The following is a 12134-nucleotide window of genomic DNA, read 5'->3' as shown; positions in this document are numbered from 1 at the left end:
GAGCGACTGGGCACTCAGGAAACTCCTGCCGGTCACCAAAGCTGGGGCTGGATTTGTGGCAGAGCTCAGGCTGGTGCCATGGAACGGGCATGAATCTGGAGAAGTGGGGTTTGGCTCTCCCTGTCTCCACCTTGGCCCACTCCCAGTTCTCTCCGAGCTCTCAGCCTCTCCTACCTTCCCCTGTGGGGAAAGGAAGGGAAGGTGATTTTAAGCCACCTTGAGACTCCTTCAGATAGTAAAATGTGGGATACAAACACCTGATTCTTCTTCTGAATATATGCAAACAGCCTCTTCACCTTGCCAAGGAATAAGACCTCCAAAGCACTCAACCGATCCTTGCCCTAAGGTAAAGGTATCCCCTGTGCAAGCACCGGGTCATGTCTGACCCTTGGGGTGACGCCCTCCAGCGTTTTCATGGCAGACTCAGTACGGGGTGGTTTGCCAGTGCCTTCCCCAGTCATTACCATTTACCCCCCAGCAAGCTGGGTCCTCATTTTACCGACCTCGGAAGGATGGAAGGCTGAGTCGAACCTTGAGCCGGCTGCTGGGATTGAACTCCCAGCCTCTTGGGCAGAGCTTCGGACAGCATGTCTGCTGCCTTACCACTCTGCGCCACAAGAGGCTCATGATTCTTGCCCTAGGGGTCGTCAGCTGAGAGGGTCGGTGGGGGAGGGACAGAGGCCCACATCACTCACCGGATGGTGGACGTAGTCTTGGCACCCGTAGCACCAGACAGAGAGGTCCGCGAAGCTGAGCACCAGCGGATGCCCCGATTCTGAATTGTGGGCGACCATGTGCCGGTTGATATAGCGGCCACAGCACACCTGCGTGGGAGAGGAAAGCAGAGTGAGGCGGGTGGGCCGGCGCAGAAAAAAAACGCCTTGGGAACAAGCCTGCGCTCATCCAAAGCTTTTCAGCAGGCAGACCTGGAAAGACCTGGAGTCCAGAGAGGAATGATGAGTCACAGGCAGAGGGAACCCGCAGACAGGAAGGCTCAATGCCATGATAAGTAGCTAGAGCCTCTCAACTTGAGAGGCAGTTTGGCGGAGGGGTTAAGACTGATAGCCTCTGATCTGGAGAGCAGGGTGTGATTCCCCACTGCTCTACAAGCAGCCAGCTGGGCCAGTCCCAGTTCTCTCAGAGTTCTCTCCTCCCCACCTCCCTCGCAGGGTGTCTCTGGTGGGGCGAGGGAGGGGAAAGGGGTTTGTGAGTGGCTCTGGGACTCTGGGAAAGTGGAGTGTAAAGAAACCAGCTCTTCTCCTTCTCTGGCTGTTCCAAAAGAATCAAGGCAGCCAGCGGGAGGACGAGGGAGGAGCTCAGGGGCAGAGCCTCTGCTTGGCTCTCAAGAGGGCCCAGGTTTGATCCCCGGCATCTCCAGCTGAAAGGAACAAGGAGAGGGTGACGGAAAGGCCTGCGCCCGAGAGCCACCGGCGGTCAGAGTGGACTAGGCTGCCTTTGATGGGCCGAGGGTCTGATTCAGGACCAGGTCGCTTCCTGTGTGTGAGCTCACGGGGCCCTTTGCGGAGGGGGCCGGGCCCTGTCAGTCAGCTCCTTCACTCAGCACTGTTCCGGAAACTGAAAGTACCGAACAAGTGGGGAAAATTCTGATAATTGCATCTTGCTAGGATTGGAAGTCTTGTACAGTATCAATCCATCAGGGCTAAGAATACAAAGGATGGAAGAATTCAAGCCAGAGAAGACAGAACTGTATGTATATGGCCAGTTCAATCCCAGCACTGCTCTTCCAAGTCACTGCAGAGTCCAGTTCAGGCAGATTAGCACGTCTCTTCCCAGTCGTTTTGCCAAAGGCCACCTTATCAATCTGGTGATCAAGGGATCACACAGGAAGCTGCCTTTTCCTGAATCAGACCTTTGGTCCATCTACGTCCAACTGGCAGTGGCTCTCCACATCAAGGTCTTTCCCATCCCCTCCTGCCTGGTCCTTCTAACTGGAGATGCCGGGGATTGAACCTGGGACCTTCTGCCTGCCAAGCAGGGGCTCTGCCACTAAGCCAGGGTATCAGGTCAGGGTCTTCCCCATCCCCTCCTGCCTGGTCCTTTCAAGTGGAGAGCTTGGCTGCCTTACCTTATAACAAACCAGACAGACCCAGTTCTCAGCCTGGCTTCCGCACGTTGCACATGGCTCCAGCACGTTCAGGCCAGAGGAAGGCACAGGGAGTACAGAGTCGAGATGGGGGCACCATGGGAGGGGGGTCACGGCATAGAAGAGCCCCTGTGAAAAAAACAAGAAGGTGGCCTTACCCCTCCATCCTTATGCCCAGCCCTCATCTGCCTTCCTCGGGTTGCAGAAAGCCCTAAAGCAGGAGTGGCCAAACTGTAGCTCTCCAGATGTCCAGGGACTATAATTCATGAGATCCCAGAGTTACCACCTGCGGATCCCTAGAATCCGTGAGATCAGGACCCTCGCTCCTAATGAAAAGACCTCCTGACTGCAGCTGGACCGGGGGGAGGGGGAGGGGGGGAGATGGCAACTTCACTCCCATCTTTTAATGTATTGGGGCTGTGAAAGTTGGACCATAAGGAAGGCCGAGTGTCAAAGAATTGAGGCTTTTGAACTCTGGTGCTGGAGAAGACTCTTGCGAGTCCCTTGGACTGCAAGGCGAACAAACCGGTCAGTCCTAGAGGAGATCAACTCTGACTGCTCCTTAGAAGGCCAGATCCTGAAGATGAAACTCAAATACTTTGGCCACCTCATGAGAAGGAAGGACTCCCTGGAGAAGAGCCTAATGCTGGGAGCAATCGAGGACAAAAGAAGAAGGGGACGACAGAGAATGAGGTGGATGGATGGAGTCACTGAAGCAGTCGGTGTGAGCTTAAATGGACTCCGGGGAATGGTAGAGGGCAGGAAGGCCTGGAGGATCATTGTCCAGGGGGTCGCGATGGGTCGGACACGACTTCACACCTAATAATAACAACAATGTATTGGGGATCTTATGGGTTGGGTCGTTTTCTTCTTTTATTGTCTCTGAGAATGGTGGTATATAAATTAAAATATAAATAAATAAATGTGCTGGCAGGGACTCCTGGGAACTGTAGTCCATGGACATCTGGAGAGCCACTGTTTGGCCACCGCTGCCCTAAAAGCCTTCCCTGCACTTACTCCATCTGATGGATCTTCTCCAAGCAGCTCCAAGCAGGAGGAGGGGCAGCCCCCGGCAGCTTCGTCCAGCAGAATGACCTCGATGGACTTGGAGGACGAATGTGGTGGGCTCACCTGTCCGATGGGCGGCTGTGAAGAAAAAGCGCCTTTTGACTTGCCTCTTTCCTTCGCTCCTTCTTGGATTCCTGCTCTTGTAGGTGGGGTGTTTGATATGGGGATTAGCTGGGGCTCTCTCAGAAGGTGTGGGGCTCAAGGCCCTTCACCCCTTCCAAGGCTATAAAACCGGTGGTTCTCAACCTTCTTAATGCCGCGACCCTTTAATACAGTTCCTCATGTTGGGGTGACCCCCAACCGTAAAATTACGCAAGGGTTCTTTCACAGAAATTAAACCAAAATTGACCAAGGGCGTGAAGATCCATGGTTCGTGATTGGATATAGATTGTTTTCTTCTCCAGGGTTTCTCAGTTCAGTCCTGCCTCTTGTCCCAGCATGCCGATCTCACTCTTTTCTGCTGCTCCAGACAGACGAATGCTCTCTCAATCTACCCTGCAAGGCTGTTGTGTGGATGGCTCCCCCCCCCCCCGCCAAGCTGCTTGCCCTGCTGTGTTTGACCCCCAAAGGGGTCCTGACCCCCAGGCTGAGAACCTCTGCTGTCAATTGCCTGTGAGCTTTGAAGGGGAGGGGGAGCAGAAACCTGGTCAAGCTTCGTTCCGGCTTTTCCCATCAGGATGGGGGCTTTGCTTGGTCCTGAATGATCATCTGCTCGGGTGGGTTAGAGAGATGAGGGAGGGGGCTGCCTGGACATGGAACAGAACAATGGGCATGCAGGCCTCCAAAGAATCACTGAAATGGAGGGTTGCAAAGCACCTACCTTGGTCTCTACGGCCGATGGCTCCCCGTCACTTCCTGTGGATGGGCTTCCGCTCTGGCTGCTCAGTGCTGGCTCCGCCCCTTCAGAACTGGCAGCTGATGTGCTTCCCGACTGGCCGTCCTCTGCCAGCTCGGTCCCTTCAGGAGAGGCTGTCGACGTGCTTCCTGATTGGCCATCCCCTGCCTCCTCTGCTCCTTCAGGAGAGAATCTGCCCTTCCGTCGAGCCCCGCCTTCTGGGCTGGACTCCGGGGAGAGGGAAGCGGGAGTTGTCTCGCCCGCCTCTGCAGGGTTGTCTTCCAGGTGGAGGGAGCCTAAAGCTACAATGGCGTCCTCCACTGCCTCTGTTGGTTGGGCCACCGGGCTGGCAAGCTGCTCAGGGGTGCCCTCCGTAGGGGTGCTTCCTGGAACGGGGGTCCCCTTCCCTGCCCGAGTCCGGGGCCGCTCCGGCACAAACAAAGGCACTGAAGGGAGAAAAGTGAAATGTATGATTAGCATTGTAGTGTCAAATGAGATGCCTAAACAGCAGGCCTGTATACAGAACTGGAACCAGAGGGAATTGTTGCAGCTAGGAGAAGAACATTAAGCACTCTGGGGCTAGGTCAGACCCAGGTCCACACCCGGTCTCTGGCTTCCAACAGCTGCCATCTGTTATGATCCATGCCAATTCTCCCAACAAGGCAAACTCAGAGCCCTTAGAAACCTAGTAGTTTACTGAGGAGACTACAAACAGCTACATAGGACGCTTTGTTGCTAAATCTAAAGACAAACGAAAGCTTGGAACAGATACAGAGCCCAGGATATACCTCTTATCATCAAAGGTATGCACAATCTACAGCTTGACACCTAGAGGCAAGAAAGGGCAGCCATAACATTCAGAACGTGATAGGAGTCCGACTGGCCCAAAAGCCTGGGAAATGGGGAGGGGCTCAGAGGCAGGAGGGAACCTTTCAATGGCCTCAAGAGGAACCTCGGACTCTGGTCAAGACAGCCATGGTGCTTCGGAGGGCCACAGTGGGAGGGCTTCTGGAGTTCTGGCCCTGCTGGGAAACCTCCTGATGGCCCCTGAGTTTTGGCCCCTGAGTGACACAGAGTGTTGGACTGGATTGAGCCATTGGCCTGATCCAACACGGCTTCAGTGCCTTTAATGCGGTGGCCATAAACAGCCACATCCTCACCTGCATGGCCCAGGCTAGCCTGCTCTCATCCAATCACAGACGCTAAGCACGGCTGGAACTGGTCAGTGCTTGAATGGGAGACCTCCCAGGAAGTCCACCTGCCCTCCCTGGATGGCCCAGGCTAGCCAGGTTTCATCCAATCTCAGAAATTAGCAGGGTCAGCTTAATACGTCGCTGGGAGATCAAGGAAGCCAAGGGTTGCTGTGCAGAGGCAGGTAACGGCAAGCCACCTCTGCTTGTCCCTGTCCTGACCTGGAAGGCCCAGGAATTCAGAAGCTAAGCTGGGTGATCCCTGATTGGTGCTTGGATAGCAGGCCAGGACGTCCAGGGTCGCTATGCAGACGCAGGCCATGAGAACCCCCCTCTCCCAGCATGCCTCTTGCCTCGAAAGCCCTAAGGGGTCCCCATCCGTTGGCTGCGCCTTCCACCACCGCAGTAATGGCTTTGTGGCATTTGAATGCTGTCAATGAGTTCTCTTTCCCTGTCCTCCAAAGTAACGCGGGGACCAGGGATCGCAGCTTGCAGCTTGAGCGCTTTGCCCCAGCACGACGCCGGCTCTCGTGATTCGGCACGGCAGCGCGCGTGCGCCACACAGAGGCAGGGGAGACGGCTTACCTTCCAGGCGGAGGCTTGCCCAGTACTTGTGGTGCACGGCGACCACGCGGGCCAGAGACTGCAGGGCGCTGGGATGGGGGGCCTTGAGCCTCCCCAGCGGGGGCGGCGGATCCCCCAGCAGGCTCCGGGTGCACATGGTCATGGCCTTGGAGATGGACTCGAGGTTGTAGCCACCCTGGGAAGCAGAAGGGAGAGAGATCAGAACCCCAAGCCCGGACTGCTGCTTGCGACCCAGGTGCGGGTCTGCGGGATAAATGCCGTATCAGTGTCACGTGTGTGCAAACAGAGCCGTCAGTTTTCACCCTGAATTCCCCAAACAAAACTAATTTATGGGGCATGGTTCCGGGGGCGTCTGAGAGCCACAATTTGGCTACCCGCATCCTTGCCTACCTCTTATCCATCTGCTGACTCCAAACGACAGCCCCACATTTCCATTTCCTCCCCTCCCGCCAGGACCTTCCCTTCCCCCAGAGCCGTCTCCCCCTACCAACAGCGCTCCCCCCCCTGCCCCAAACCAAGGAACCTGGACCTACTTCCAGCACAAGAGCCACCTTTCCGCCGGCCAGCCCCAAGAGGAGGTGCGTCATGTGCGCGTAGCATTCCGGTGTCACGAGGCAGCCGCCCAGCGGGTCTCCCCGAGCGGCGTCAAACCCGGCAGAGACCAGGACCAGCTCCGGATTGAACTGCGATGGAGGGAGAGAGAGAGGCGGGTGAACCTGCCTCCTGGCCTAGCTGACTGGCCCTTTCTAACTCCTTAGGTCAGGCAGGCGCATGTCCATCTGGTTCCTGTGGGGGCAGCAGATCCTTGACTGGCCACAGAGCACGACACCTGACAGCTGCCGCAGAAGGACACAACGCCTGATAGCTGCCATAGAACTCTGAGCTTTGATCCATATTTGGATGATTCCGCCACCAGAAACGGGAGCTTCGTGTCTCCCTGATGCCGTCTATTCCAAAGCTCAGTGGTCAGGAGGCTGCATGCTCCAAACCACCCTGCCCCCTCTGCTTCTCTTCACAGGCAGCATTTTGCAGTAGAGGGAACCTCTGGCCCATCAAATGTGACCCAAAACAGACTCGGGGTCCGCAATCTTTTGGCCCTCTCTCTTGCGCACTGCCTCTCCGTCGCCGTTTTCCAATCGTGCGGTGTGTTTAACACAAACCCGTCCGCTGCTTCTGGCTTCCCCTTAATTCCTCTTCCCCACAAGGTGAAGCAGCTGGCTAGCCTCTAGTGACACGCCTCCCTTTTTCGGCCGTCAAGTCACCGCCGACCTATGGCGACCCTGCAAAGTTTTCAAGGCAGGAGGCGTCCGGAGGTGGTTTGATTTTGCCTGCCTCCATGACCGTTTATGCACTGGAGGTTTCATGCCAGGCTGCAGGCTGGAGCTTTAGTCATGGCAGGTTTCCCCACCTCTTCCTGCACCCACACGGAGGAGCATTTGGCCTGGTGCACCTCATCTGCCCTTGATTTGTACTCCTGTACAGGAGCTGGTACTTTGGCCACCTCATGAGAAGGAAGGACTCCCTGGTGAAGAGCCTATAACAACAACAACAGGAGCTGGGGCAGTGAAGTTCCCAGTGCATAAATGGTCTATGTCACAATCGTGGAGCCTCTTGTGGCGCAGAGTGCTAAGGCAGCAGACATGCAGTCTGAAAGCTCTGCCCATGAGGTTGGGAGTTCGATCCCAGCAGGTGGCTCAAAGTCAACTCAGCCTTCCATCCTTCCGAGGTCGGTAAAATGAGTACCCAGCTTGCTGGGGGGTAAACGGTAATGACTGGGGAAGGCACTGGCAAACCACCCCGTCTGGAGTCTGCCATGAAAACGCTGGAGGGCGTCACCCCAAGGGTCAGACATGACCTGGTACCTTTACCTCACAATCCTTGTATTCATAGAATCACAGAGCTGGAAGGGAACTCCAGGATCATTTAGTCCCACCCCCTGCAGAATGCAGGAAATTCACCACCACCTGCCCACCCACAGTGACCCCAATTGCATGCCCAGATAATCTCCCCCCATAAAGACCACCCCAGAATCCCTGGCCAATCTGACCTGTAGGAAATTCACCTCCTGACCCCAAAGTGGTGATTGGTATTTTCCTGGGCATGCAAGAAAAGGCCACAACAGCCAAGCACGGACACAGACCCTTCTGCCCACCCACCCACAATCTGCCTAAATCCACAGAATCAGCATTTCTGTCCGATGGCTATCTATTCTCCTGACCACGCAGTGTTCCCCAGAACAGCTGAACAGGCCGGAAACGGAGGCAAATTTGCCGTCAAGCTAGGAGCCGTGAGAACTTGCCCTCTCGGCCTTCTGCCGGCTGAATTTTGCAGTTGACATGACCGCGTCGCCTACCTCATAGCTGACGGGCATGACGATCTGGTGAAAGGCAGCCAGGTATTCCGCGTCGCCCATGCGGGGACAGTTCCAAGGCACGTTCACGGTGAAGCCCTCGCCAGCTCCCCTGCCCACCTGGTCGTAGTCCGCATCCTCCGAGGTGGGGAAAAATGTTCCGTTGTCGTAGCGGTGGAGGGAGATGTACAGGACGCTGCGTCGGAAAGGAAATCACGAGGGGATGAACGGCTGCCCGCCCCTCACAACTGTCAAAAATCAAGACGTTAACTCATTTCAGACACTCTTGGTGGCTAGCAAAAAATGTGATTGCAAAAGCCATATTAATAGAACCATCAGGTTGGGAAACATAAAGCTGGAAGGGGCCAGACAGGCCACCTAGTCCCACCCCCTGCTCAATGCAGGATCAGCCTAAAGCATCCAGGAGAAGGATCTGTCCAGTCGCTGCTTAGAATCGTAAAATCATAGAGTTGGAAGGGGCCAGACAGGCCACCTAGTCCCACCCCCTGCTCAATGCAGGATCAGCCTAAAGCATCCAGGAGAAGGATCTGTCCAGTCGCTGCTTAGAATCGTAAAATCATAGAGTTGGAAGGGGCCAGACAGGCCACCTAGTCCCACCCCCTGCTCAATGCAGGATCAGCCTAAAGCATCCAGGAGAAGGATCTGTCCAGTCGCTGCTTAGAATCGTAAAATCATAGAGTTGGAAGGGGCCAGACAGGAAGGGGCCAGACAGGCCATCTAGTCTAACCCTCTGCTCAATGCAGGATCAGCCTAAAGCTTCCAGGAGAAGGATCTGTCCAGCTGCTACTTGAAAGCCACCAGTGAGGGGGAGCTCCCCACCTCCTTAAGCAGCCCCTTCCACTGCTGAACTACTCAGACTGTAAAAACCTTTCCTGCTTTCTAGCCAGTAGTAGTTGGAACACATAGTTGGAACCCATTACTGTGAGTCCCCAACCTTTGAGTCTGTAGGCACCTTTGGGATTCTTACACACTGTTGTGGGCACAACTACAAAAGGGCTGCCGCCATAGGCTGACACTGGGGAAGCAGTTTAAAGAAAACCACCTCCCAAACCAGGATGGATTAGGAAAAGTGTTTCTCAAATTCAAAGGACAAACGTGGTACCTGGGGTCATCTTCAAACATGTGCTGAGTCCCGTTGCCGTGGTGAACATCCCAGTCGAGTATCATCACCCTGAGGGAAAAGGACAGGCCTATGTTAGTTCTGGAGGGGAGCTGTGTCGGTCTGCAGAGAAAAATCTGGATTCGAATCCAGGAGCACCTTATAGGCCAGCAAGATTGGGGTGGGAGGTGGGGAAGGGTTTGAACTCTCATGAGCCAAAGCTCTGTTTGTCTGAGTGCTATTAGATTCAAATCTAGCCCACTGTTGACTTACTGACTTTTAACATTTACTTTAAAATTTATTTCCTCACTGAGAGTCGAATGAATTACGCACAAAAAACATACCACTGAATGGCATGAGAAACAGAACTGCGCTAATAAAAGTCAGAACGCCATGCAAAAAGGATCAGATGCATCGCACGATTCTCGGAAAGGAATTATGGAATTAGAAGGAGGGTGTAATGCGCACAGAGGAAGGCCAGGTGGCATGGTAGAGGACAGTCTTGTTGAATCTCAGAGAATGCACGGGACCAGGACTTGGAAGGAAGACCCAGGAAGACCCTGCAGAGGAAAGCCACCTCTGCCTCTTGCTTGCCTTGAAAGCCCTTGGCTGGGGTCACTGTAAGCTGGCATGAAATCTCCAAAAATCCTTCATTGGAAACAACAAGAAGCCAAGACGAGCTCCTGCAACACACGCCTTCAAAGTGAAATTCTTCACCAGCGACTAACAATAGTGTTGCAAAGATGTAACCAATTTTTCATACAAAATTGTCCAGCCTTATGTAACTGTCCCGTAATATCAAGTCGCCCTAAAACAGGTAATAAATTATCTCGCGCTGCGAGGGGATCCTTTATCCGTTAAATGGGCCCATTGTTGACATTGTTGGACAAAAACCTGGCTACATCTTTACAACACATTTGCTTTTTGTTTCGTTAGAGTTGCTGGCAAAGAATTTCACTTTGAAAGCGAGCATGACGGAAGATCATTTTGACTCCTTCTCGTTTCCAAATAAAGGATTTTTGGACATTTCACGCCGGCGCTACGTTCTTCTTGGCGCTTTGTGGCTGACGGCTCTCCTTCTGGGAACTGGGGCCCCCAAAAGTCCGGCTGAAACTGGATGGCACTTCACATGCACAATGCGCAGGACAAAAAAGAGCAACTGAGGGGAGCTAGCCCTGCTTGGGTGGCCGTGCCCCATGATCGCCTGGAACCAGCTCCACTCACCTCATAGGCCGACCAGCCAGGCGTTGGGCATATCGGGCTGCCAAGGCGACAGAGTTGAAAAAGCAGAAGCCGCAGGCTGCGTCCGACTCGGCGTGGTGCCCGGGTGGTCGCACGATGGCTACCGCATTCTGGACCTGCAGCGCCAGCCCCCACCCCACCCCCAAAGAAAGCACAGGGTAGATGCTGAAACGTGAGTCATGGATCCTCCCCAGCAGACATCAGAGAAACCCCCCTAGGCTGGAAAGTTAAATGAATAGATGAAGCTGCCTTCTATTCAATCAGACGCTCGGTCCATCGAGATCAGTACTGGCAGCAGCTCTGCAGGTGGAAGACTTTCCCATCCCCTCCTGCCTGGTCCTTTTAACTGGAGATGCCGGGGATTGAACCTGGGACCTTCTGCCTGCCAAGCAGAGGCTCTGCCACTGAGCCAGGGTCTCAGGCCAAGGTCTTTCCCATCCCCTCCTGCCTGGTCCTTTTAACTGGAGATGCCGGGGATTGAACCTGGGACCTTCTGCATGCCAAGCAGACACTCTGTCTTCATTGGTAGCCACAAACAGATCCTTTGGCTCACCTTCCCAGAAAGCACTGCTTCCACTGCACTGAATGCGGACCCAGCGGCCAGTCGGGCACACTCGTAGGAGCTGGCACAGATGTAGATGGAGTTGTACTGGCTGCCCTGTCGGTGCAGGTCACGGGGCTTCATGGCGGTCGTGGACTTCACCGCCTCCACATAAGCCGGGCTGCGGAGGAGAAGGGTGAGGTGTGCCAGGCTTCCATTTTCTTGTTCTATCCTACGGAGTCTCAAAGCGGCTTACAATCACCTTTCCCTTCCTCTCACCACAAGAGAGGGAAGAGATGGTTTTTTATACCCCACTTTTCACTACCTAAAGAAAATTCCCAAAGGCATCTTTTTGAAGTAGGTGGGGCTGAGAGAGCTCTATGAGAACTGCACTGCAAAAACAAGAGGACTGTGACTAGCCCAAGGTCATCCAGCTGGCTGCATATAGAGAAGTGGGGCATCAAACCCAGTTCTCAAGATAGATGCTCTTTAACTACTACACCACATTGGCTCTCCAGTCATCTCACAAGATAGGTGAGTCTGAGAGAGTTCTAAGAGAACTGTGACTGACCAAACATCATCCAATTGGCTGCATGTGAGGAGAGGAGAAATCAAACCTGGTTCTCCAGATTAGAGGCCACCACTCCTGACCCCGACACTACGCTGGCTCTCACAAAATGTCAAGATTATACATAACTCTAATAGCAAAATCCTACATCTGTTGTACATAATGCCTTCCAATCTGCACAGCCAATCAGAAGCTCTGCTGGGCTCCCAATTTCTAAAAGCACTTGGGTGGATGGCAGGAAAAGTGGTGGGTGCCATGGTGTCCACAAGCACCACACTGGGGATGCCTGCAGTAGGAGTTCTAGCCACTTCTATCCACTTCCCGCAGCCTCAGGCCAACCTGTGGCACATCTGCAACTCCTCTTCAGAGGCAAGTCGGGTTGGGAGGCGGCAGCATCGCTCGGTCAGGTGTAACTCCCCATGGCGCTGGAAGATCCTGGAGACTCGCTGGGGCAGCTCGGGATGTTGGCTGCAGAAAAGAGACAGAGACACAGAGGGGAGGTGTTCCCTCCCCCCTACAGGGACCAGCTTG

The 12134-nt window shown here is 54.4% G+C and overlaps 1 protein-coding gene across 3 annotated transcripts in view; it reads right to left on the bottom strand.

The window, feature by feature from the left end:
- HDAC6 (histone deacetylase 6) overlaps positions 1 to 12134 on the bottom strand; it is a 55018-nt gene that overhangs the window by 2697 nt on the left and 40187 nt on the right. For all 3 annotated transcript variants that reach the window (XM_077329498.1, XM_077329500.1, XM_077329499.1), the window contains 11 exons: positions 11943 to 12071; positions 11048 to 11216; positions 10477 to 10610; positions 9256 to 9324; positions 8136 to 8328; positions 6316 to 6465; positions 5783 to 5957; positions 3993 to 4453; positions 3122 to 3250; positions 2087 to 2233; positions 696 to 824 (listed from right to left, as the gene is read on the bottom strand). In XM_077329498.1, the coding sequence (XP_077185613.1) occupies positions 696 to 824; positions 2087 to 2233; positions 3122 to 3250; positions 3993 to 4453; positions 5783 to 5957; positions 6316 to 6465; positions 8136 to 8328; positions 9256 to 9324; positions 10477 to 10610; positions 11048 to 11216; positions 11943 to 12071 (1885 nt within the window). The remainder of the gene's footprint in view (positions 1 to 695; positions 825 to 2086; positions 2234 to 3121; positions 3251 to 3992; positions 4454 to 5782; positions 5958 to 6315; positions 6466 to 8135; positions 8329 to 9255; positions 9325 to 10476; positions 10611 to 11047; positions 11217 to 11942; positions 12072 to 12134) is intronic.

Source organism: Paroedura picta, chromosome 3, assembly GCF_049243985.1.
Source record: "Paroedura picta isolate Pp20150507F chromosome 3, Ppicta_v3.0, whole genome shotgun sequence".
Lineage (NCBI taxonomy): Eukaryota > Metazoa > Chordata > Lepidosauria > Squamata > Gekkonidae > Paroedura > Paroedura picta.
The sequence above is the reverse complement of the archived record's forward strand: the minus strand, read 5'-3'. Positions and strand labels throughout refer to the sequence as shown.